The 27384-nt window shown below is 50.1% G+C and overlaps 1 protein-coding gene across 2 annotated transcripts; it reads right to left on the bottom strand.

Moving 5' to 3' along the window:
• Positions 1-34: 34 nt before the first annotated feature.
• Positions 35-25721, bottom strand: AKAP8L (A-kinase anchoring protein 8 like). 2 transcript variants are annotated; one of them, XM_023738772.1, is made up of 14 exons: positions 25631-25721; positions 18563-18637; positions 13460-13492; positions 12986-13226; positions 10632-11085; positions 10433-10529; positions 10284-10354; positions 9936-9993; positions 8962-9070; positions 7395-7536; positions 7201-7306; positions 6863-6993; positions 500-595; positions 35-354 (listed from the first exon to the last, which is right to left on the bottom strand). In XM_023738772.1, exons 1-14 carry the CDS (start codon positions 25641-25643, stop codon positions 73-75), a joined length of 1908 nt encoding a protein of 635 aa, XP_023594540.1. In that variant the 5' UTR covers positions 25644-25721; the 3' UTR covers positions 35-72. The 2 variants fall into 2 exon arrangements, with proteins under 2 accessions (XP_023594540.1, XP_023594541.1); XM_023738773.1 differs by having other exon boundaries at positions 13169-13226.
• Positions 25722-27384: the final 1663 nt, after the last annotated feature.

The raw sequence follows: 27384 nt of genomic DNA, 5'->3' as shown, positions 1-27384 counted from the left end.
TACACACAGAGTACGGAGGCGGGCATACAGGGAAGCACTTTATTGGGCTCAGTATGCGTCTCGCCGGCGCGGTCACGGGGCGCCCCCGCCGCCCTCCTCATCGTCCTCCACATCTAGGCCCGGGATACCGCGGATCTGGCGCTGCAGCGCCCCGCCCAGCAGCGGCACGGCCTCCTCTTCCTCCTCAGGGGGCGGCGGCGGCGGCGCGGCGGCCTCGGGCTCCGGTGGCACTGGCGGCTGGGGCGGCCCCTCGGCGGCCGCGGCCTCTCCCGGCGCCCCTTCATCTGGGACGCTGGCCTCGCCCTCCTCCGGCTCCTTGTCTTCCTCGGGGCTGTCGGTGAAGGGGTTCTCGCCCTGTGGGAAGGCGGTGGCCGTGAGGGTGGAGGAACCGGGTTCGGGGAAGGGGTCGAGGAGGGCCGGAGGGCCTGGCGTGGGGAAGGGAGGGCGGGGAAGGGGCTGCAGCCGGCCCGACCCCCCAGGCAGGACCCCAGGGCTTCACCTTCAGGTAGCGCTCCAGCTTCCTGCTGATGAGCTTGTTGTTGAGGATGCTACGAGCCACCATGAGCGAGGACTTCTTGGACTGCTCCATCATGAGCTGTGAACAGAGCAGGTGGGCTGCAGGGTCTGCTGTTGGCCCAGGCCCGCAGACTCACCCCCAAGCCCCCCCGCAGGGTCCTCAGCTCCGTAACCTCCCACCTCTACCCTGGGCTCCCACCCCGAATATTGCAAGGAACCAAGAAGCAACAGTGAATACAGCCTGCGCAGAACGGCCCTGAGATGGGCGAGGCCTTGGGTCCAAGTGCACAGCAGCTCCTACAAGCATGGAACCTGGTCTTTGTTTAAATGCACCATCTTTCTACACCGTGGTTGACTATGCGATTGATTAGAGATACACACACACCCATATTTATAGCTTGTACTGCAGGCATTTGATTCTGCATAAACACTATAAATGATTAACAAATTAAGAAGCTACTAAAAGCCAAATGTATAACCTGTGACAAGGAGTTAACTGTCAAATACATGCGGAGCTCTTTGTGTTCAATACAAAAAAACCCAAATCAGTTCTCAAGTCTATTCCGACCCCATGTGTGTCAGAGTAGAACTGCTCCATAGGGTTTTCAAGGTCATGACCTTCTGTAAGCCGATTGCCAGGTCTTTCTTCTGAGGTGCATCTGGGTAGGTATGAACCACCAACCTTTTGATTTGTAGTGAAGCACTTAACTGTTGGTGCCACCCAGGGACCCTTTACGTTCAATAGGTAGGATAGAAAAGCGGAAATACAAGCATCAAACAGTATACTAAAATAATATATTTCTTTTTAACCCACAGGATTCCATAGGTGAAGGACGACACCCAGTAATGGCAAGGCTGACACTACTGGGAGGGTCAACCACTTACAAATCTTCTGGAAAGCATTTTGACAGAATTTATCAAAAGCAAGCATTTGTCTCAGCAATTCCTCCCAGGAACTGCTCCTAAACTGAGGAACTGGAGCATGCACGAACGCTTTGTGCAGTGGTGAAAAACTGAAACCCCCTCCATGTCCTTCAGCGGAGATGTGGTTAAGTAAACGATACATTAAAAGCACCACTGTGAGGCCATTAAAACAGGACATATCTTGCAACTGGCAAAGTAAGGGGTGTGTTGTGGAACTGTCAGAGCATGACCCTCTCTGTCTGGAAGGATTTATACTAAGCGCCAGGTGACTTTCTCAGAGGTGGGAGCATGGGCAAATCTCCCTGTCATCATTATAAAGGTCATGTGTTTAAGAAGCCATTCCAGGAAAAAAAAAAAAAAAAGAAACACTTTGTGGGGGGGGTGGGGAGTCCACCTCCACCAACCACCCTGAGCCCTGAGCTCCTTACGGACATGACAGTTTGGAAAGTCATCGCTACCTGCTGTTTCTACCCTCTTCTCCCACTTTTCCTTTTTTTCTTTATACATTTTCTCTATTACTTGGGGAAAAAATGAAGAGATCTCATGCAGACCCATTAGGAAACAAGCTAAAGATTCACAATCAGGATACAAACCAACTCCTTATCCTTACCTAGCAACTTTTCCTCATTGGCCAACACAGTATCCTCCTCCTCCTAGCATGGGTGGAACACCACAACACAGAAACCTATACACCCATGTTCACTGCAGCACTTTTCACAATAGCCAAAAGGTGGAAACAACCAAACTGTCCATCAACAGATGAATAAATAACAAAATGTAGTATACACAAACGGTGGAATATTACTCTGCCATAAAGAGAAATGAAGTCCTGATGAATGCCACAAAATGGATAAACCTTGAAAACATAATGCTGAGCGAAATTAGTCAAGCACAAAAGGGCAAATACTGTATCATCTCACTTATATGAAATAAGCAAATATACAGAATCCAAAAATTATTAGTGGTTACCAGGGGTGGGAGGGGAGGGGGAAAGAGTTTTTGCTTGGGGTCAGTGAGTTTAGGTTTGTTGGTGTCAGGTGCTATTTTGATTGTGACTCATGATGATCCCATGCGTGCAGAGAAGAACTGCTCCAGAGCGTTTTCAAGGCTGTGATCTTTCAGAACCAGATCGCCAGGCCTGCCTTCCAAAGTACCTCTGGATGGGTTTGAGCCATCAACCTTTCGGTGAGTAGCTGAACAATTAACTCCTGAGTTTATGTGAATAGCAGTAAAATCATCTGGAAAAAGATACCAAGAATGCTTGCACAACTTGAAAAATGTAATCAAAGTCACTGAATCATACGTGCGGAAATTGCTGAATTTATATATGTTTTGTTGTGTATATCTTCACAACCATTTAAAGTCTCTGGAAAGCATCCTGGCAGGACATAGCAAATGAAAAAACATTTAATAAAGCCTACAACAGTTCAATGAGAACTGCTGGAGTGTCTGAAATTACAACCTGCTTCCAGCTCAGTGTGACAGAAACTCCACTCCAGATGAGTACAGCCAGAACACAGGGCTCCCTCTTCCCTCAGATGGCAGGTGGAGGGCTATGGAATCTTCCAAGGAGGAGGAAGGGCATCAGCATTTTTCATCTTGCCCCAACTACCTATTTACAGAGACTAAGGTCTTGATGAGCATGGCTGAGAGGTGGGAACCCCCTTCTCCCACCCTACCCATTTCATGAAACAAAGGATCTACCTCAGTGTGACACACTGAGAATCCTGGGGCCCAGATCACCTGAGCCCCAACTTGTTCATAAAGCGAAGGTACCACACAGGAGAGGCAACTGAGACAACCAGGGGCTGCAGCCACCCCTCCATGAAGCACCCAGCTCCAAAGCAGCAGTGTCACTCCAAGAGAAGGGCACTAATGTCCGTGCTCACAGCTCCAGACCACTGGCTCAGAGATTTCAACCAGGACAAAATACAGAGCTCGGACTCTCTTCCAAAAGAACTGACTTCCTTTGCAACAGTGTATGGGGAAGTTCAAGACTAAGGGCACTCTCAAAGCAATGGGGGTGGTGGTGGTATGTGTGTGGTGGAACGCAGTTAAAAAGACAGATCCCTTACAGAAATGAGCTAGCCATGGGTCAGTTAGTTTCCCTAGCAGAACCAGCCAAGAAGAGCCTTCCTAGGATCAAAACAAATCTCAAATATTGACTTGAAAAACTATTCCTGTAAAGGAGTTAAAATTTAATTGCAACAGTCCCAATTTCTGTCCCAGGGCATTGTTGAAAACAGTAGAGCGATCATCCAGCAATTAGGCCTTAACAGCTGGGTGAGGTCTGGGAACAGGATAAAGAACGCCCTTACAAAACTGCTGTCATCCCAGGGTGACTGTGCACATGCTCAAGGCTTCAACCTCCAAGGAGCAACATCAGAGGCTTCAAGCACACTGGGTGTGTGTGTGTGTGAGACAGAAAATACTTCACTAATGATTTAGGAGATAATACTGGAGCCATTATTCCCTATCCTAAAATGTGACCCAGCTGGAGCTGGACTCACAAGGACACATCAGCTGGGCCCTGAAGTGTAAAGACAATAGCTAGGACAATCCTGGAAAACATCTTTTAGGGAAACTTTCACATAAACAACTCATAAAACAGCACAAAAGAGCCACAGACCTTTCGCTCTTATCTTTTTCTATTAGCATTTGATGAATAGTAAGATTTGCTGGACCAATGAAGACCCTCCTGACTATACCAATGATGGTTAAGAAAGACAATTCAAAATGTAAAATTACAGAGATTGAGCAGTTTCTAGCCAATTTGTGAAAAGGTGAAGCTTTCAATAGTTTTGCTCATTTGTGATGTTAATATATACTGATGATTCTGTAGCATTCCTTGGACTCTAGCAGACAAGGCTCTGACAGCGTGCTTGTCTGTTTCCCACTTTTGCGTCTTTGAATATATGCCAAATAAAACGTTTCTTTTTGCTTTACTAAACTTTGAGGTTTTTTTTACCCTAAAACACTAAATAATGCAGGCAGTCACTAAACAGATAGACAAGCCTGGACAAAAGGATGCCAGTGCCCAAAGATGCCAGATTATATTTTCTAAAATGCCCAGTTTTCAATGAAAATTACAAGACATGCAAAGAAACGGGAAACTGACCCACACACAGGAGGAAAAACAAAAATCAGTGGAAACTGCCTTGAGAGCACAACAACAACAAAAAGACTTCAAACTAGTCATTCTAAATATGTTCAAGAAATTAAAGGAAATCATGCTTAAATAAAAGAATATATTGTGACAATGTTGCTTCAGATAGAATACCAATAAAGAGATAGAAGTTTTTTTTTTTTTTTTTTTTTAAAAAGTCATCCTGGAGCTGAAAAGTACAGTAACTGAAATGAAAAAGTCACTAGAGAGTCGTCAGCAGATCTGAACTAGGAGAATAAGCAAATTGCATAGAGATTATGCAGTCTGAAGGACAGTGAAAAACGAATGAAGAAAATTTAGAAGGGAACCCCAACAAGGTTAACAGCTGACTTCTCACCAAAAACAATACAGGCAAAAAGCAGTGGGATGACATTTAGAGAGGAAAAGAAAAAAAAAAACTCAACCAAAAATCCTATATCCAGCAAAGCTGTATTTAAAAAATGAAGGTGAAATAAATGCAGTTCCAGATAAATGAAAACACAGAATTCATTGCTAGCAGACTGGCCTTACAAAAAGTAGTAAGAGAAGTTCTTCAGGCTGCAACCAAGTGACTCCAGACAGTAATAGGAATCTACACACCCATACACACCCCCACCCCCACCCCCACAGATAACTGTGTAATTACAAACAGCAATATATATATATATATATGGAGCCCTGGTGGCGCAGTGGTTAAGAACTTGGCTGCTAACCGAAAGGTCAGCAGTTCGAATCCACCAAGCCGCTCCTTGGAAACCGTATGGGACAGTTCTACTCTGTCCTATAGAGCTGCTATGAGTCAGAATTGACTTGACAACGAGTTTGGTTTTTTTGGTCATAGGTATTCAGTTTCTATGTGTTTTTTGCTTTCTTTATGCTTATAGCAAATTAAAAATAAGCTTTGCTTTCAATAATTAAAAGTCTGTATGTACATAACAGAGTCCCTGATGGAGCAGGAGGAAAGTGGGGTGCAGAACTCAAATTCTAGTAAAAAGACCAGACTTAATGGTTTGATTGAGAATGGAGGGACCCCAGAAGACATGGCCCCCAGACTCTCTGTTAGTCCAAAACTAAAACATGCCCGAGGCCAACTCTTCAGACAAAGATTAGACTGGACTATGGGACACAAAATGATACTCATGAAGAGTGTGCTTCTTTCTTAGCTCAGGTAGATACATGAGACTAAATGGGCAGCTCCTGTTCGGAGGCGAGATGAGAAGGCAGAGCGGTCAGGAGCTGGTTAAATGCACAAGGAAAATCTGGGGTGGAAAGGAGTGGTGTGCTGTCACAGTATAGGGAGATCAATTAGGGTCACGTAACAATGTATGTATAAATTTTTGTATGACAAACTAACTTGAATTGTAAACTTTCACTTAAAGCACAACAATAAAAAAAAAAATAATGAAAACAAAATTCTGTATGTAAAATAAACTTTTTAAAAATACAAATGCGTATTTTTCTTTTCCTAACCAATTTAAAAAGCAAATATATAAAACGGTATATGTATCATTGTATTGTTTGGCCTGTAACATATATTATATTTTTATGTTTATAACACACTTATAAAACAATATACATTTACAGTTTATTACATGAGAAAGTCATCCCAGACTCCTGCTCACTTGCTCACACCCTCTGAAGTCCAACCCCCTCCTCCACAAACATCTGCACTTTATTACTTTTCCCTGTCTGCTGTATGAATCTAATCTGGCCACTGACTTCTATGCACACTGAGGTTCCCATATCCCACGCCCTAATGGTCCTTAAACCAGGTTCAATTTCCAGCCAATGCACCTCATGTGCAGCCACCACCCACCTGCCAGTGGAGGCTTGTGTGTTGCTATGAGGCTGAACATGTTTCAGCAGAGCTTTCAGACTAAGATGGACTAGGAAGAAAGGCCTGGCTATCTACTTCTGAAAATCAACCAATGAAAACCCTATGGATCACACCAGTCCAATCCCCAACTGTTTGATCATGGGGATGGTACAGGACCGGGCAGTGTTTCGTTCAGCTGTGCATGAGGTTGCCATGAGTTGGGGCAGACTCAATGGCAGCTAACAACAACAATGGTCCTTAAGGTCCAGCTCTGATGACATCTCCACCTGGCCAGAGTCCCCATTTCCCACCCCCTCTCTGAAGCAGAGCACTGATTGCACTGCGCTGGGAAAGCCCCTCTGTGTACTGCCACCCCCTCCCCGCCTGACTACAGCTCCTCATGGGCAAGCAGAGGTCATAACCTGAGTACCTCCCGAGGCTACCCGTGAACTCTCACTCACTCTGCGGTTCCGGTTGTGATCCATGGTCTTGAGGTGCTTCTGGATTACCCCAAATTGCATGGGAATGAAGAGGTCGCAGGCTGCACAGTGAGCTGCCTCCACCTTCCTCACAAAATGTTCCATGGCAATTTCTGTAGGAGGAGAAAGAGGGATTGTCCTCTGGCCCAGGAGTTTGGGGTAAACCCAGATCAGCTCCTCAGCCCTGGCCCTGCTGCTTCCGAATGGCCTGAGGTGGTTCTCACTAACCACCCTGTCCCTGGGGAATATAGGGTTGGCCAAGCCCTGTCCCGTGAACTAGAATAGGCCTTACGTGCCAAGTGAGGGTGCAACCTTCTCACCTTGGGTCAGATCCTGATCTCTGTAGATCTGCTGGATCAGACCATCAAGGTCCTCCACAGTTTTCCGGAGCTCCTCTGTCTTCTTGGTCTTGTTGGTGACATACTCCTGCCAGAGACACCGGAGGTTTGTGGGGTCTGCTCTATGCCCCGGGGCCCAAGGAAGCTAAGAGCAGCCATGCTGCTCCAGGATTCACCTGCAGGAAGTCAGCTGTCTGCTTCGGGAGCTTGGTGCCGACAAACTTGAAGTGCTCCTTGTGAAACTTGCTGTCCAGGTGGCTGGCCATCTCATCCTCATAGAAGGTCCGGTATTTGCAGAGAGAGCACACAAACTGGATCCTGCCACAGAAAGGAGATGGGGGACTGAGGCTGCAAGGGCTCCAAGGAGTGGTGCTGCCGCCTCACCCAACCCAGCTGCGGGCCCTGACACAGGCCCAGCTCACAGGCCTCTTGAGGTATGGCCCCTGCAGGGGGCAGGCTGGGACCGGGGCTCGGGAGTAGAAAGGGATGGAACATCTGCAGGCTGCAGTTACTGCAACGCGGGGCCAGGGGAGGAGCTCTTCCTTCCCACAGGCAGAATGCTGGGCCCGAGGCAGCAGCTGCTGCAACAGGCAGTGAGTCGATGGACGGCTGCGGAGGGCCTCGCTGCCCAGGCAGGGCAGGAACACGTGCACTCGCCCCAGCTGAGGACCGGAAGGCAGCTCAAGCCAGGTGGCCCTGAGGTGCAGAGTGGAGTGCGCAGTCCTGAGGCAGGGCCCGAAAAGGTGCTGCAGCTTCCTTCGGGGGCCTGGGGGACTCAGAGGCCCAGCCCGTCCTCTGTTCAGAATGCTCAGGGGTGGTGTCGGGAGGGACAGGAGGGAAGCAGGCCTGGGCTCCGGCCGCCTCATCTTCCTCTTCTGAGAAGAGACCAGTCTGAGCTGGAGGAGGGCGCCCGCCCGGCCTGCTAGAGGGCAGCCTGGAGTCACCTGGGCGAGGTGCTCTGTCTGGGCCTGGTGTCCACAGCAGAAGCCTGGGGTCTGGGGCCTGGGCTGGAGCAGGCCGCCGTGACAAGGGGCGGAGGAGGCCAGCCGCCACCGAGGCCTCGGGGCGGGTCCCTACCTCTGCCGGACGTCCTTATCTGGGCCACACGGGGTCAGCTTTGTCTGGAGAGCCCAGGGGCCAGGCGCCGGCGAGGCTGAGGAAGGTCCAGCAAGAGCAAGAGTCTGAGGCGGAGGAGGAGGAGGCAAGCGCCAGTGCGGGAGCCCTGAGGGCAGACAGACCCAACCAAGGGGCGTGAAGGACTCAGCTGCAGACAGCCCGGCCTGGTGGGGCCGGCGGGAGGGGCAGAGGGCCGGCCCGCGGCTGCCACAGCCCACAGGGGCTGCTGTTTCTCCTGGGTGCAGCGGCGGCCTCCTGGCAGCTAGCTGGGGTGGCACAGACGCCTTGGACCTCGAGTCTCTGATGAGCTGGCCCCCTCCCTCAGGGGCATCGGGCCCCCAGTGCACCTTGGGACTCGTGCGCCGAGTGACCTAGCGCCGGAGCTTCTGGGCAACGGTGCCGAGCAGTGTCGGGTCTCGGGCCAAAGACTCCAGCGGTCGCCAGGCGGCCGCAGAGGGGCAGGGGACGAGCCAGACTTTGGGAGCTGGGCCTGGAGGGAAGCAGGGGCCATGCACGGCCGAGCAGGTGCGGCTCCTGAGGGAGGCCAGGGCGTGGCGCAGCAGCAGAGAGCTACAGTTGCTCTCCTGGCTCGGCCCACCAGTGGGCAGAGGTGGGGGAGCTGGTTACCTTTCCACCATGCGGTCGCGCTGTCGCTTCTTCTGCTTGTCCTGGCTCTTCTTGCCTGCCTGCAGCTTGCGCTTGGCCTGGCCACTCTCATCCTGGGCAGTCAGGGCCCCTGTGGGAATGAAGGGAGCCATCACTACCTGGGCTCGGCAGGCAGAGCAGGCCCTGTGGCTGGAACCCCACCGTCTGCTCAAGCCTCTGACGATGAAGTGGCTGTCGGCCTGATCCAGGCAGGGGTTGGCTGAGGCCCTGACAAGGGAGACACACGTTGAGCCCACCACTCTCCAGGACACCCACACTCTATAGACCGGGCCACAGGCAGGCTAGGAGCAAGAGAGGCTGTCTTGGTGGGGACAGTGGCCGAAGTTAAGGGCAACCGTGGTAGGATGCAGGGAGGCTGCAACTGGGGCCCAGGTGCAGCCCCCGTAGCCAAGGCCCTGGCGCTCACAGTGCCCTGCCGAACCCCTGCAGGCACCACAGCACCCGTGGGCGGCAGCCAGACCGACTGTTAGGCACCTGGTGATACTCATCACTCAGGTGGGAGGGACATGGCTCCCACAGGGGCTGGGGAGGCAGTAAGGGAGAGGATCTGCAAACCAGAGCTGGGCAAACTGCACTTGGGTTCCAGCTCAAACCCCAGCCACTGAGGACTTGCAGCTGTGGGATACTGAGGGATTGCGGGTATGTCTGGGGGGGTCCCCGTGCTTTTGCTAGCTGCCCCTACCACCACCCGAAGCAAAAACCTGTGTGCTAGATGGGGGCCACTGCTGTCCACAGCCTCTGCCTGGGAAGGGTAGGCGGTATGGGGAGGAAGAAAGAAAGGCAAGTACAAAAGGGAGGCGAAGTTACGGTCCCTGCCAGCATATACTGGCCCCATAGGAAGAACCCCAGTGGCCACATTCTACCATAGCACCTGCCCCAGCTGGACCCTCCCCCATGAGCCCCTAGAAGAGCACCAGACTGCTCACCAGACTCACCTGAATCCTCTTTGCCATCCTCCTTCCCATCCTCTTTTCCCTCCTCATCCTCTCCTTCCTAGTACACAATTTCAGAAGACAATCGTAAAACGTGTGCATTCATTACCAGTGACTCTAAATGATGCGTACTGTGCTGGGCTCGGCAATGGGCCAGAGGCGCCCAGCCTCCCAGCACCCTCGCAATGACAGCTGACCCCATTCCCTGATAAGGACACATGGTTCTGGCTGGTGGCTGCCCACACCTGCGTACCTTCTAGCACCGCCTCCTCACCCTGGCCACCCTGCTCGGGGACCCAGGGCAGCCCACTCACAATCGCAGATGGAAAAGCCCAGGGCCAAGGCACTTACCACTCTGGAGCTCTTCTCCACGGCCTCGGAGCCATCGGCAGCCTCAGTGGCCTCACCCTCAGTGCCCTCATCTGGAAGGGAAGAGCAGATGAACCCAGACCAGAACCTGCAGGAGAGGGAGTGCTGAAGCAACTCGCCTACATGCTCACCATTGTCGGAGTCACTGTTGTCAGAGCCATCCGTCCTGGAGGCCTTGCTGTCGGGCTCATCGGGGCTGCCCAGCTGCTTCCTCTTCTTCTTCTTGGTCTGCGTTGGGAAGAGGGCACCGGTCAGTAGGAAGGCTCTGGCTGTTCCCTGCACCCTAGTCAGGGCGCCGGGGCTGGGCGGGATGAGGGCAGCCCCACTCACTCGGAAGTCGGCTGGGGTCCAGGTCTTCCAGGTGCGCCGCATCTGCTTCATGCCATTGCCAAAGCCAAAGCCAAAGCGGGAGCTGCCTGGGAAGGCACCCCCACCGCGCGCACCCTGGAACACGCCGTACTCGGGAAGGATGTTCTGCGAGAAGAGGGAGGGCAGCCGGGGGGCTCCTGGCATGCACTGGCCCCGGGCCCCCATAGGCTCTTCCCACATGCGCCCGTAGCCTGAGGCCACGGGGCGGCCTCCGCGGGTGTCCCGGGCCCAGCCCTGTGCCCGAGGGCCGAAGGCATCCCCGCCACGCATGCGGAACTGGTCGCGGTAGGCGTCGTACTGGCCCTCATAGGCCATCTCCATCTCGGGGTCAAGCTCAGTGTAGTCGTAGCCTGACCGGTATAGGTCACGATCACTCAGCATGGCCCTTGAATTGCAGGCCTCGTAGGAATCGTACCTGCGGAGTCATTAGCCCGCATCAGAGGGGTCCCTCGATCCAGCCTAATGCTCCTGCCCTCCCCAAGCCCTCCTGTCCAGACAAAACCTGGCTCCAGCCCCCACCCCACCGCAGTTCAACATTCAGAAATGCCAGTTAAAGGGCTCCGACCTGTCAGGACAGAGTTCTAGAAGCAGAAGAGCCCCGCTGCCCCATGCCTGAATGTGGCCATGCACCAGTTTGGGGGCCCGGAGGAACGACTACCGACCAGAACAGGGGCTCCGGCTGCCACTTTGGACACATGTGCGTGTGCTTGTAGCCACAATGCTGAGGGTGGCTGCTGGCCCTCGGGGGACAAGGTGAGCCCCTGAACATCTTGGGGCACGTGGGCCATCAGCACCACAAAGACGTGTCCACTGAGGCCCAGGGTGCCCATGAGAAACACCGCGCAGGTCTCGGCCCTCGGGGCTGGTGAAGCAGCAATCCCCGGCCAGCCCCAAAACTCCACAGCCCCTTACCACCCACAAGGAGAGCAAGACAAAATGGGGAGCACGTCCCAGGGAAGACTGCAGGCCTGCCAGCAAGTAGAAAGGGGCTAGATCATATACACCCTGAAGCCCAGAGCAGGGCATTAAACCCACATGGCAGTGGGAAGGGCAGGCAAAATCTTCTGGCCAGCACTCTGGAGAGGACACCAACGAGCTGCCGCTCACCCATCACAAGCACCAAAGAGAAGGCAGGGATGACTCATCCCCTAGGGGCCCCTCCCTGAACTCTGTTTCGACTAGGCAGCTGGGAGGCGGGGTGAGTGGGGCAAGGCAGGGTAGGGCAGAGCAGGGCAGCCACGGGGAAAGCTTCAGCAGGGCCCCAGCCCCGCTCCCATCCCCCAGGCCCTGGCGCGCCAGCCCCACACACCACAGAACCTCAGCCAGGCAGAGCCCACGCTGCCACTGACACACTGGACCAGTCCTCCCTGCCTTTGGCAGCCTTAGCCCCCCATGCCCAGGGCTGCAGAGTGGGTGCTACACAGCCCATGCAAGCCAGCTCTCTCTCCCCCCGACCAGTGGCCCTGGAGGTCTCACTTGGCCCCATCAATGCCGGGCAGGCCTCTTCTCACTCTGCTCTACCCACCTCACAGCTGGAGCCCACCAGGCCACTCCACGCAGTCCTATGGGGAAAATACATGTGCCCTCCTCCCCAGAGACCCTTGCTGGGAGAAAAAAGCAGTCATGGGGCAACGACAGCTGAGTTTGTAACAGGAACCCACAGCGAGCTGCTGTGGAGCGAGGTGGACTGAGCACAAGTCCCAGACCCTCTACACTTGGTGGTGACCTCCCTGCACGTTAGTATCCTCATCTGCACACAGGGACCACAGTGCCCCTCCCAGGGACCCTCTCAAGGACTCAGCAGGCCTATGCCCCTCAAGGTGCCTCAGCACACTCAGGAAGCACCCACGCCAGTCCTAGCCCGTCAAGTGAGCAAGCGGCCCAGCTCACTGTTGCCCACCCTGAGGCCTCGGTCCCACACAGACACCACAGAGGATGCAAGGTCTTGAGGGCACTCCTGATGCTGCCTCTAGAGGCAGGGGTCACTTAACCACTGGCCTGTGAGGAGCGCTGGCCCAAGGGCACAATGAGACCCATCTAAGTTTGCAAGGGGGAATCCTCAGGACCAAGTCAGTCCAGCCCGGGCTCCTTCCTGCCCCAGCAAAGAAGGGTACCCACCCCCTGCTGCAGGGGGACATTGCCCACCAGGAAGAAACAGGTCAGAGGAGGGGAGTGCAGCAGGATCCAGTGGAGGGGAGGGGGCGGCAGCAGCGAGCTAGGAGGAGGAGGAAGCATGCTCAGAGAGGAAAGCACAGTGGGAGGGAGGGGGACATGCCCCCTGTGGGGCCTTGGGCCCAGTCAGGAGCCCCACTCACCTTTCTCCTCCCGAGCCGTACATGCCTCCTTGCATCATGTCTGTCTCCATGTGCGACACCATGTCTAAGCGCTGGTTAATTTTGGATAAAACGGAATCGGCACTGGCGCTACTTGTGGCACTAGGGTTTGCATTTGCATCAGAGCTAGGTATTTCCCATGAGTTTGAAGTGGCCATACCGTACCCATAGTTGCTGGTGTTCTCCTGGCCATAGCCGTAGCCATAGCCATAGTTCTCGTAGCCTGCAACAGGGAGACAGACAGACAAAAAGACAGAGACAGAGACATCTTCTGTCACAGAGACAAGTCGGGCACCCTGGCCACCCATGCCTGGGTGGGCCCTAGCCATTCCAATGAGGACTTGCTGCAAGGGGGGCAGCCAGTCCCAGGGACACCTAGGGACACCCCCCTCACCTTGGCCAAGCTAGGCAGTAGCAGAGAAAAGGAAGAGGAGAGAGCATGGGAATGACACTTGCCTCTGTTTGCCCCAGAGTTCCAAGTTCCATATCCTGCAAAAACCAAAAGGGCGGTTATGTTTACAATTGAGTCTAATTGAGGCTCAGACTAGGATGCTCATTACCAGTCCCTGGCTGGCCTCAAGAGATGGAACCACCCCAACTGAGAAACCCTGAGCTTGAGACATCACGTCTGACCCAGGCCACTGGCTACCCCCGGCAGCACCTAGTCCACAGCACACAGCCTTGTGTAGCTGACTCTCTTCTGCCATTCAAGAGGCCTCCCATTGCCAATGCTCGCAGATAATGGATTTGGCTCCTACACTCCTCCCTTAAAGAACTAGAATTAGAAGATACTCCCTCCCCCAACTAAGCACTCATGGGAGGAAGAGGATGCTTCTACACAGTACAAGCAGCTTAGTATAGATCCCACGTCAATTCTGAAATCCAAATCATCCATGCGAGCCACGGGGAGAAGGGAAAGAAGTCCCTGAGGCCCCTAAATGCCCACCTTGGCAGAAAGAGCCAAGAAGTCCCTGGGTTGCAGGCGTGCGCTATGCTGAAGCAAACGAGCAGAGGAAGGACCAGAAGCATCTCCCAGATTGAGAAGTGTTGTCGCAAGAGCAGTCTGGATTACAAACTAAATATGCTCTGGGTTTTCTGCAGCACACACTAAAAATGCACTCCTTCAGGAATGTAAAGCCACAGAGAAATGACAATGCAAAGCCTACTGGGACTACCAAGCCAACCAGTGCAGCTCCTTCCCAGAGGAGTTCCTGAGGACAGCGTCGGATTCCCCATGTCTCATCTGGGAGCAGAGTTGGCTTCATGTCTGCAGAGTCTCTGCCTGGGGACACAGGGCATGCTTGGATGACACAGGGCAGGGAGCACAAGCTCAGTGAAGCAGTCAGTGTGATCAACAGCAGGTTCCAGACCAAAGGAGAGCAAGAACGCAGACGCAGAGAGAGGCACACAGGGCCCCCACAGTCTAGCCCACACCAGGACAGGAGGGCGTCAGAGGAGAACTGCCCAGGAGCTCCTGATGACCACTATATCCAGCAAACCACAGGTACAAGAGCTCACAAAGCAAAACTCCTCTCAGGGTGGGAAGCCAAAGCAGAGGCCTCCTGGTCCTTCATGTCTTCAGCCACACCCTCCTATGCACACACTAAGCAGAGGTGACAGACCTAGGCCTGCTTGGCTTGGAGCACTGCCTGTTGAAGGGGACACGAATACCAAGAGTACCATGGACAGCCAGGAGCTAGAAATCCCACAGGACTGAAGGTAGAAAGAGCACCCAACGGACAAGAGGAACACAAAGGAACAATGCAGTCAGCTCCGGGAGCTGACAAGAGCCTGGCCATGTGGCTGTCTACACGGGGGGTGGTAGACAGGACACTAGCCTAGCCATTCAAGAGGAGACAGGCCCGAGAGGACAGAATCTGATCACCCGGGCCCCAGCTGCAGACGGTCTGCCAAAATGGGGGGGTGGGGGGTGGGCAAGGGAGGGAGCAGGAGTGGACATTAAGTCTGCAAACGAGGACTTTATGTCTCAAGGACAGACAGATGGCCTCACATAACAGGGCTACCGCCAGCTGTCAGCACCTGAGTCTGGGAGCCAGCACTGTGTACTCCTGGCTTTATCCAGTGCAACCCAGACTCCCCGATGGGCTCCCCAGGGGGTTCCTTCAGGATGAGGAAACCCTTCTCCAGACTGTGGTATCTGGGGACTCAGGAGCATCTAAACTCATGCCTATCTCCAGAGGAGGAGACCATGTAGGAATTTTAAGGACATGATTAGAAAGGAAGGAGAAACACGGGAAGGGTGGAAGACAGGATGGGAGCAAGGGAGGTAAGGAAAGGGAGAAAGCAAGAAAGAAAAGGAGATGTCACTGTAAGCAACATTTACAGAGCAAAAATAGAAAGCAACCTAAATGTCCAATTTTAAAAATGATTAATCAGATTATATCGTACCTGCTCAGTGAGATCATGATGCATTCAAAAAAGAATTTATTAAGCCTTACGTAGCACAAGAAAATAATTCTAATACTAAGCAAAATAAAGCAAGATAAACAATTCTAGTTATATATAAATTCAACTACCTGAGATAGGCATGTTGACAAACATTAAAATGGTAGGATCTTGGTTGACTCTTTCCCCTGTTGTTCAAAATATTATTTAAATGTTGTTATATTGTTCACATACAACTGTCCCTATTCTTTGACAATATGATTGTCTACGTAGAAAATCTCAAAAAAAACTACAAGAACTACAAAGACTACAAAAGCCAACTGTGAGGTGCAAAAAGCAATTTGGCCTTTGATCTTGGTTCCTGAGAGCTGGGCCACGCCTGAGACTAATGAGGTGGGGGCGGGGGGGTGGGGGGCTGACCAGACCAAGAGGGACTACCTAGGGGCCTCATGTTGAATAAGCCTCAGAAGGCATGATAAGAACATGTAACCCTAAGGCTCAGATGGCATCTTAGTTATCTAGTGCTGTTATGACAGAAATACCACAAATTGATAGCTTTAACAAACAAATTTATTTTCTCAGTTTAGAATGCTAGATGTCTGAACTCAAAGCCCTGGCACTAGGGGAAAGCTTTCTCTGTCTGTCGGCTCTGGAGGAAGGTCCTTGTCTCTTCTGAGCTTCTGCTCCTGGGCGATCTTCACGTGGCTTGGCATCTCTCTTCACCACCCCCGGCCCAGCTTCTAACTTGCTTTTAATCTCTTTTATATCTCAACAGATTGACTCAAGATACACCCCACACTAATCCTGTCTCATTAACATAACAAATACAACCCATTCCCAAATGGGATTATAACCACCGGCATAGAGGTTAGGATTTACAACACATACTTTTGGGGGACACAGTTCAGTCCATAACATATAGGCTTCCTGATTGGCAAGAACATCTGCTCTTGGGAGGGTACCCGCAACCCTTCGGACATGGAAGCTCCGCGTTGGAAACTCTCCCAGACCTCATCCTATGCGTGTCTTCATTTGTATGCTTTTTTGCTTGTAATAAATCTGTAGCCAGAAGTATTGTATAGTCTCCGTGAGATTCTGTATGTCATTGCAGCGAATTATCGAACCCAAAGGGGCAGTGAGAGCCAGCAGGGGCTGGTGTTGCCTGTTCGGCAGTCTGAAGGACTGTGTCTAACTTGTGAGCTCTGACCTAGCTCTAGGCAGCTAGGGTCAGATAGAGTGTGTCACTTAGTGGCTGGTGACGAGGATGGAAAAGCAGGAAGAAAGGAATGGGTCCATCTCCACTATTTGGAGATTGGATTCATGCTGACCCTTACCACACACTTAGCACTGAAGATGGGATTTACCCACTTTGCCCCTTACTTAGTGCAATCAATATATAAAAATTAAATATCTACACATCAGCAACGGGAAACTGAAATTTTTAAAAGTACCATTTACAATAGCACTAAAAACATGAAATACTTCGGTGTAAATTCAACAACATATGTGCAGTATCTGCGTTGAAAATTACACAACACTGATGAAAGGAATGAAGTACTCAGTAAGTGGAGAGACATACTGTGTTCATGGATTCGAAGACTCAATACTGTTAAAAAGCCAGTTTCCCCAAGCTAATCTACAAACTCATTGTGATGCTAATCAAATTCTCAACAGGAGTTTTTACACAAATTGACAAAGTGGTTCTAAAATTTTATATGGAAGAGCAAAGGAACCAGAATATCCAAAACAATTTTGAAAAAGAACAAACTAGGTGACTCACATGATCTAATTTCCAGACTTACTCCAGAAACAGGCCCGTATGTATATAGGTCAATTGATTGTCAACCAAGTTGCAAAGGCAACTCAAGAAAGACAGTTTTTCAACAAATGGTGCTGGAACAACTGAACATCCATATGCAAAAACAAAACTGAACCTTGACCTACACTGCTCACCTTACACAAAAATTAACTCAAAATGGATCAGAAATATAAAACACCTAAAAAACAACTTAGAAGAAAATCTTTGTGACTTTGGGTGAGGCACAGATTTCTCATATACAACACCAACACCATGCTCTGTTACAGAAATGATTCGTAAGTTGGCCTTTACCAAAATTAAGAACGTCTGTCCTTAGAAAAACACCAATAATAAAATAAAAAGACAAGCCATACTCTGGGAAGAAATATTTGCAAATCACACATCCGATGAAAGGCTTATATCCAGACTACGTAAACCAGAGGGAAAATAATTTGAAAAAGACAAGCAATTTGGGACTATGTTTGATTGAAAAGGGGGAGGTGGGGGACAGGACAGGGTAGGCCAAGTTTCTTCTCATTTATGAACTATCCAACCCCTCCTTACTCTGGGCTCAGGATCAGTAGTAAATACCTGCATGCCTGAATTCCACATCTGAAGTCCCCGCTCCCCTGGGACTACCTGCTACTGCTCCAGGGGGTTTGCTTACTATAGCTACTCATTCAGTGACTCCTGAGGGCAGTTCAGCTGGGCAGGCTCAGTCCTTCCCTAGACTTTGTAGAAAAACAAATTCCTCATCTCAGTAACCAAAACATAATTCTTAGTAGTCCCAGAAAGGACTCCTTCTGAACAGATACCAGGGGTCCACAGGCCCCCAAACAACCAGCTTTGTCACAGCTCAAGGCTGATACAGCACACCAGCAGGACAGAGTCTGTGGGCCCTGTGGGTGGTCACTTCTGAATTATATAATTAGTGTCTAGTCATGCTTGAGAAATAAATCGGAAATGTTCACTCAAACCTGGTTTTTGAGCCGGCCTGTCTGGTCTCTAAGCATCTCTAACTTTCACAGGTGCAGCCTCTAGAGCACAGAGGTCAGATGCACTACCCCGGGGCTCAGGTAACAACTTGCTTTAGGCTCAGACCAGCACTTTGGACTTGATGGGCAGCTCTTCCTCCCAGCCCCTTAAGGGGATTTTCTGAAGCCAGACATTTTGTCAAAAACCACACATACTTCTACAAAATAATAAAGGGTCAAAGGAATCAATCATGTCCAGCAACCCAGGCATCTTCCTGCAACTGCCCCGCGGGGAAGCACTGGCTGTGCTGACAGCCCAACACTTCAAGACAAGGCACACTCCCCCTCTGGTTCCCGCCAGAGCCCAGGAGCCCTGCTTACCGTAATCGCAGGTGGGCTGAGCGCTGGTGTCTGAATACGTCGACTGCAAAGTGGTTTCAGATCCCTGGACAAAGCCTAAAGACATGCAGAGTGGTTAATTCCCCAAACAGCCACATGGACATTACCACAGACCACCCGTCCCCAATGTAGACTGGCTGGCAGACCCTCCCCTCTGTGGAAAGCCGTTGAAAACTGGACTCTTATAACACTGAAATTAACCAAAACTGTCGCCAGCCAGCTGATTCTGACTCATGGCGACCCCACGTGCTTCAGAGTACAGCTGTGCTCCACAAGGTTTGCTTGGCTGTAATCTTTACAGAAAGAGATCACCAGACCTTTCTTAAACATGGCTCCACTGGGTGGGTTCAAACCACCAACTATTAATTACCCTTCCAAAATATATTAACCAACAGAAAGGCAGGTTAGGCTTAACTTGCTAATCCAACCAAACCAAACCCATTGCCATCAAGTCGATTCCGACTCCATGGTGACCCCATGAGTTACAGAGTAGAACGGTGCTACAGAGTTATCTTGTCTGTAATCTTTATGGAAAGAGTTCGCCAGTCCTTTCTTCTAGTAGCATCACTGGGTGGGTTTGAATCACCAACCTCTAGGTTAGCAGTTGATCACAAACCACTTGCATCACCCAGGGACCTTCTTACTACACCAGAGGCTATAAATTTTTTAAACACTGTAAGCTAGCAATCTATTTTGATAAATGAGTACCCAAATTATCATTCCATTAACTGAGGCAAATTTTTCTATCAAATCACTGAGCGGTGAACCAATTCTATTTCAAACAAGGATGGAGGTTATTTTTGAAACTATGTCATTAAGGGAAATAATACCCCTTACCGGTTCCCAAATCTAAAACGGAAACTGATTTTTTTGGAGTTTTCTGATTAAAAAAAAAAGATACATATTACCTTTTAAAATTAATTATTTGAGAATAGAATGTTTATAAGGAAAAATAAATACTGTATGTAATAATAATATTATTTCCTATTTTCTCAACTTCCAAACTATTTCTCAATTTAAAAGGATTTGGTACCAAGGAAAACTCAAACCTCTATCAGAAACTGCTGCTGTTAAAGCAAGCAGTAGTGATTAACTCAAGCGCTTAAAAAAATTTCCTTCAGTTAGCCACTGACACTTGCTTTAAAACTTCATTTAAAAATACATTTTTTTAAATGACTTACTCTCAAGCACTGAAATTATGATGGATACTGTGAGAGGTAATATTTGCATACCCTCATCAGAACCAACTTACGACCATCTGAAAACTAAAGCCAGAGGCTCCAATAACGCCATTTACAATTGCTTTTTGTTGTTGTTTTTAATTGCCCACACACATCAAGTGCCATAAGCATTCACCTTTTAAGACCAGGCAACATGACACTGACAATGGCAACCAACCCTGACTGAGGATGTCCCAGTCCCTGGAAGCGTGCAGAAACTTTATACGCATTATGTCACCTCAGCCCCGTGAATGGGATAGGCCCACAATCCCTCAGTCTGGAACTCCAAAGTCCAAAAAGGTGTGAAACAAAGTGCTTCCCATAAATGTGGTACCAAAACTCATTTTCTGGCAGGACTGACCTGTAAGGACATTTACAACCTTTTATTTATCCCACTTGGTGCAGAAATAACATATCTAATTACAGGGTACTGCTGGGGGGGTGGGGGGGGGGTGTTGCGGAGTGTTCTGGAACATATCCAGCTCCAAGGGCTACAAATAAGGGGCTAGGAACCCACACTTTATATTTCCTCCAAAGAGACAGGAATTGAAGCTGGGCACAGGGGAAGGAGGAAAATGTAAAGAACACAAACAAATCCATCTCTTTCTCATCCTTCCTAATTAAAGAAGGCACATGAAAATGGATTCCCTGCAGGGTCCTGGACCTTCCTGAGAGCCAAATTCTAAGCATTGGAGATTAACAACTGTCCACAAGAAATGCTAAAAGCACTCTTCTGAGAGCTCACCTGTGCAAGGCAGCCTCAAAATTTAAGAGGCACCTAACACCTGCCTTCCCCACTGTTTCCTCAACTGGCTTTGGGAAACCTATTTGTTTTAACAACAGGGCCACCAGCAAAATGACCCCAGGATTTAAGTAACCTGGTTTGTAAGTACTGTAGCTGCAACTAGGAGCCTACCACAGCCTAGCAGGAGTACATCCTGGGATGCGGTAAGCAAAAGGTTTGGGTCTATCAGGAAGTCCAGTTAATCAGCTGCCAGGCTCATGGTGCCCCCATGTATGTCAGAGTAGAACTGTGCTCCACAGAAGTTTCCAATGGCTGGTTTTTCTGAAGAAGATGGCCAGGACTTTCCCCTCAAGTGCCTCTGGGTGAACTTGAACCTCCAACCTTTCAGTTAGCAGCTGAGCATATTCACAGTTTACACCACCCAGGCCCTGATTCTTCCCTAGAAAAAAGGAAAGACCACCCATCAAACCTTCAGAGCCAGTGGCCAGCTCTGCCTAACCGTGTGCTTCCCATGTTAACATTCTGCTCCATGATATCATCTCCAGGGCAGCCAGTTACAGCTCCTATTACTAATAAATTGGTGTCTAGCTCATGAATCATTCATTCTCTTCTTCAGCTCTGGGTGCCATAATAAAACAAGCTAGTTTCTGGCCCTGTACAGCAAAAGGTGAGACCATGGGCTTATGACAACTACACAGCATAGGCCCTTCCTTTGGCCAGCCTGACATCTTTTTAGCTCAAAGATACAAAAAGCTGCTCCATTTTATTCCATTTTTTAAATAAAGGGAATTCTTTGAAGGACAACTGGGATTAGGTTGGCGTCAACCTCTAATATCTGAGCCGAGAGTAGGGTAGGAACCAGCCTCCGAGATGGCCTCCAACAATACTTGCCTCTAACATTACATAGTCCCTCCCAGACTAACAGGGCTGGCCATGTAAGCAGTAAGATACAGAGGGAATGACTGAGTGTGGCTTCTGAGGCTTCCACCTTGCTCTCTTGGACCACTCAGGCTGGGGGAAGCCAGCCACCATGTTGTGAGCACACTCTAGCAGCCCTATGGATGATGAGCACTTCATGCGATAAGAAGCACACAGTTAGCTATGACTTGCCAGCCACTGAGTGAGCCACCTGTGGTGTGCCCTCCAGCCCCAGTCAAGTCCTCAGATAAATCCATCCTGACTGACATCCTCAGTGCAACTTCATGAGAGACCCCAAGTCAGAAGCCAGCTAAACCACTCCCACATTCCACATCCACAGAAACATGTGGGACAATAAATGCTTACTGATGTTTTAAATGACTGGACTTTAAGGTGGAGCCCTGGTGGCGCAGTGGTTAAGAGCTACAGCTGCTAACCAAAAGGTCAGCAGTTCAAATCCACCAGCCGCTCCTTGGATTTTGGGGTGAATCATCATACAGTACTTGGTAAATAATACATCAAGTCATCTTCTGTTTGCCATCAGTGTGCATTTTTGTATTTAAGTTTTTCTATACAAAGACTTAGATCATTTCAGATCTTTGTTTGAAGGCTTGATTCTGGATTCTTCCATTGCTCCCATTTTCTCCTCATTGATGGAGATGGATCCTCCTTTCCCAAGTGGGAGGTGTAGACTCACCTAACAGGAAGCAATCTGGCCTTTGTTCCTAGTTCTTCCTAGCTACCAACACCTAAGGATAATGAATGGGGGCTGACCAGACCAAGAAGGACTACCTGGGGACCAATGCATGAGGTAATCTATCATGGCCACATGGTAAGGCTCATAAGAGCCCTGAGCCTCGAGTCTCAGAGAAACTTCCTGGCTGGTGACCATGCACAGGAAAGGGTAGCGTGTCCCTCTTTGCGACACGGAAGCTCTGCGCTATGACTTCTCCCAGACCTCACACCATGTGTCTCTTCATTTGCATCCTTTCTGGTTGTCATAAATCTGTAGCCATAATATGGTGTACTCTCCATGAATTCTGGAGTTGTTCCAGGGAATTAACAAACCCACAGGGGCAGTGAGAATCAGCAGGGACTGCCATCTGCCTGTTTGACAGCCTGAAAGAAGGTGCCTTTCTAATGTGTGAGCTCTCACGTAGCTCTGGGTTGCTAGGGTCCAAGAAATAACAAAAGCTGCAAGGGAAGCTGGTCTGAAAGACAGTATCTGTCTAACTTACGAGCTCTGACTCAGCTCCAAGTAACTAGGGTCAGAGAAAGTGTGTCACATGAGCAGTGGACAATGAGGATGGAGAAGTGGGAAGGTGAGGACTGGATCCATTTCTACACTTTGGGAACTGAATTCATGCTGATCCTTACCAAGCAGTTAGCAATGAAGGTGGGATGTACCGACTGTGCCCCTCGCTTAGTGCACCAAGCATAAACTAAGTAACTGAGTTCGAAAAGGAGGAGTTAACAAAAAGATAAATTTTAATCACCTTCTATGCTTAATAATGGTAACATTTGCCTCAGGGCCTCCAAAAGTTATCCATAAAGGCAAATATTGTCTGGAACATGACTTAAAATTCCTTTGACTTTAGTAGTCTGCTTCTTAAAAGTGAAAGACACATTATAAAGCTACCATAGTTTTTAATTTACCAAAATCGAGGACTAATCATCATTTCCTTAGTATGGCTACCTCAGTGCCCACCCAAAGCTAGAATTACAGCCTATGAGATGCGGAGGTGAAATTCATGCTTGGTCATTAGTGGCCACAAGACCTTGGTCACAAATTGCTGGGCCTCTGTAGCTAAGTTTCCTCTCCTATAATAATAAGTGGCTACTCCACAGCACCTAACCAGTCATCTTGGGTTTCATCAGCAGTCCTGCCCGTAAGAACCACAGAACTGGCTTCCATTCTCAGGAAAATTTGGCCAAGAGGATTACAAGTGACAAGAGAGGCTCGACTCTTCTGAAATTGCGATGGGGGCTATCCTGTGCGCTGCAGGTCATTTAGTAGCATCCCTGGCTATCCCTGGGTGGCGGAAACAGTTAAGTGCTCAGCTACTAACTGAAAGGTAGGCAGTTCAAATCTACCCAGAGGCACCTTGGAAGAAAGGCCTGGTGATTTACTTCCGCAACATCAACCATTGAAAATATTATGGAGTACAGTTCTATTCTGACACACAAGGGGTCACCACGAGTCAGAGTCAACTTGACAGCAACTGGTTTGGTTTTTTTTTTTTTTTTTTATTCTGGCCCCTATCTTCTAGATGCCAGTAGAGTCCCTACCCCTAGATATGATATCCAAAAATGTCTCCAGACATTCCCAAATGTTCCCAGGGGCAGTAGCACCCCTGGTTGAGAACTACTGGGCTAGTGCATGGTTGCTAGAAAAACCGGGCATCTTGCCAAACTCCTGATCTGCGAGCCAGAGAAGGAAGGACTGCCACCACCTTTTTGCCCAATCAGTTGCTATGGAGTCAACTGCTATTCACAGTGACCCCATGTGTGTCCGAGTAGAACTGTTTCTACAGGGTTTTCAATGACTGATTTTTCAGAAGCAGATCACCAGGATTTTCTTCCGAGGCACCTCTGGGTAGACTTAAACCATCAGCCTTTCTGCCTAGGCCAGCATAAAGCAGCCTGCAGTGGAGCTCTGGAGGCCCAGGCCCCTTCTCAGCTCTGAACATTCAGAGGAGAATGCAGGTTACCCAGCAACCACACACACTCAAGCCTTTGATACCCCCACCAAGTGGGAGGCCCCATCTACGGATCCTGGGTGAGAAGCTGCATCTGTCGCTGCCAAGGCAAACTCAGGCAGCCTTCGGGCTTCACCTAGAGAAGTTTTACAATCACTGAAGCATATCCGTGGCCCCTTGAGGATCTCCTCACCCACCCTCTCCTTTGTTTCAATCCCATTGGCTCCTTGGCTGAGAATCAAACAGGCCAAGCACATTCCTGCCCCTGCGCTTCTCCCTCAACAGCTCCCTTGGCCAGATAGCCTCACTCACCCTCTCCCCAAGATGAATCGTTTTGCCTACTGAGATTTGCCCCTTGCCTATCACCTGCTTGATGAATTTTTGTTGGTATTCTCCGTGCCTATGTGACACCAATAGACCTCTGCATGATGCAAATGGTTAAGCAATCGACTATTAACCAAAAGGTTGGCTGCTCAAGTCCAGCCAGAGGCACATAGAAAGAAAGTCCTGGCGATCTGCTTCCGAAAAATTAGCCATTAAAAACCCTATGGAACAGTTCTACTCTGTACACACGGGGTCACCAAGAGTCAGACTAGATTCAACCGCAACTGTGTTTTGTTCTTAGGGTATACTTTAGCAGTCCCTGGGTGGCCCAAACGGTTAAGCCCTCCGCTACTAACCAAAAAGGTTGGTGGTTCAAATTCACCCAGAGGCGCCTTGGAAGAAAGGCCTGGCGATCTCCTTCCGAAAGGTCAGAGCCATTGAAAACCCTATAGAGCAATTCTACTGACACACGAGGTCGCCATAGGTCGGCATGTACTCGAAAGCAACGGGTATTAATCACAGACACAGTAAACTTCACAGATACTGAATACACTGGCATGGACGCCTACCCTTCCTCCCCAACAAGGCTCAGGCCCGGCCCAAGGGCCCCGTCCCAGCTCAAACCCTTCAGATATTTACTTGTCCCTCCGGGGACTGGCGCCTCTCCCAGCCCCGGGGCACGCAATGGAGGTGGGGGTGGGGGGCGGCTGCGGCATTTTGCGGGGACCCAACGCGTGGGAGAGCCCGGCAATGGCGACGGCAGCCAGGCCAGCTGGCTAGCTTTAACGGCCGAGGCCTGAGAAGCTGCGACCTGGCCTGAGAAGCGGCAACCTGAGGCGCCGAGGCGGCCAGGGCTGGTGGGGGAGGAACCTCAGGCACCAAGGCCCGGGTCGCCCGGACACGACCGCAGGGGCCGCGTGAGGCCTCAGGCGGCCAGGACCTGGGACAAGAGGCTGGCAGCACAGAGAACCAGGGCACTGAGGCGTGCGGGGCGCGACCTGAGGGGACAGGCCCGCGGCGCCATTTTGTGGTCGCAGAGTGGGCAGTGACCTGGCCGAGGAGGCGCGAGGGAGTCCGGCGTGGCCCTGCCACATTCCCCTGCCGTCCCAACCCGGGGCCAGGCCCCCACCCCGCCGGGACATACCTGTGTAGCTCATGGCGGCGGCGAACACTGCTCCTTACTCTGTGGCAGAGATAGCCGCGACAGTCCCCCCGGCCCCCTCTACCCACAGCCGAGCCCCGCCTCCGGACCGCATTGGTGCTCGCTGCCTGGGCTTCACATCTATTGGACAAACGAGCTGTCTATCTCGAAGCATCTTCATGCCAGGGGCTGAGGACTACGTCAATCTAGAGAGCCTCGCCGTACTCCCGCCCCCTGGCTTACTATGCCCGCGGTGATTGGTCGAGAAGAAGCGGCGGGGGTAGTAGTAGATTTCTGTGGGGCTCGACGGGGGCGGAGCTGTTCACTACGGAAAGGCCCGAGGCCCAAGCTTGGTCGAGCGGGACGAGAATGGTGCCCTGGAGGCCTGCCAGAGGGAACTGGCATTCTGATGCAGGAACAACTCGGGTCCCAGCTCTGCGACCCATTAAAAAAGAAAAAGTTGCCATCGAAGCAATTCTGACGCTTAGGGACCTCATATGATGTGCAAACCTGGGGTAAGTTTCTTAACTTCCCTGAACTTCAGCTCCGAAATGAGCATGGTGAAGACGTGAAAGAAGGAGAAAATTATGACTAAGCGCCAGCCACGACGCTGGACCCACGTTTAAAAGTTAAATGTGATCATGTGTAAATAAATCAGTTCAAGTTGTAGAACATGATTAATGTAATTGATATGACTAAATCGTACAAGTGAAAACCGGCAAATTTGTGTTACATATATTTTTATAACAATAAAATCAGTACAATGCCTGGTGCACCAAATAAATGTTGCATTTTGTAATTAATCTTTACATAACTATATTTGTATAGTTATACAGTATATATAAAGGGTTCCTGGGTGGCACAAACAGCGCTTAAGATCGACTACTAGCCGAAAGAAGTCCTGGTCGCAAAGTGGTTAAGAGCTCCGCTGCTAACCAAAAGGTGGGCAGTTTCAATCCACCAGCTGCTGCTTGAATACCCTGTGGCAGTTCTACCCTGTCCTATAGGGTCGCATGAGTCAAAATCGGCTGCACAACAACGGGTTTGGCTTTTTTTGGTTTACTAGCTGAAAAGGTGGTGGTTCAAACCCACCAAGAGACACCTCAGAAGACAGGCCTGGCGATCTGCTTCTGAACGGTCACAGCCTTGAAAATCCTATGAAGTAGTTCTACTCTGCACACATGGGGTCGCCATGCACACATGAGGTCACAATGAGTTGAATCGACTCGATGGTAACTACAACATAGAATACATTGTACATTATATGTAATAAATATTATTTGTATCGTTCATCATCTCATATACTCTCTCCAACCTCTCAAGGAGCTATTTTTATCCCCATTTAAAAGATAAGAACACTGAATCTTCGAATTCATGACTTGTTCAGTGTCCTTGATACTTGACTGTTAAAGCTGGAACTTTGCCTCTAAAGCCGTCATGGTTCATTCTGGACTTTGGACAGCCTACAATAGTGCAGCCAGGCACCAGCCAGCCTTGTCCTCAGTGCTCCCTCTGAAAGTGTTGAAACCACGGCCAGGGACATCCCATAATTTCTAAGAGCCAATTTGACAGACAAGAAGGCAGACACATAGTGTGTGTGTGTGTGTTGGAAAATGCATCAGGCTGTAGAGTTAGGACCTGTACACTTTTTGCTATGCTTCACTTAAAACGTTTTTTAAAAGTGTGCTGTTGCTGACTTGCTTTTTGATGTTAAGGGTCGTCATCAATTTTTGAGGTGGAATAAAAAATCGTGACTG

The sequence above is a fragment of the Trichechus manatus genome, unplaced genomic scaffold (assembly GCF_000243295.1).
Source record: "Trichechus manatus latirostris isolate Lorelei unplaced genomic scaffold, TriManLat1.0 scaffold00122, whole genome shotgun sequence".
NCBI classification, from domain to species: Eukaryota; Metazoa; Chordata; class Mammalia; order Sirenia; family Trichechidae; genus Trichechus; species Trichechus manatus.
The sequence above is the reverse complement of the archived record's forward strand: the minus strand, read 5'-3'. Positions and strand labels throughout refer to the sequence as shown.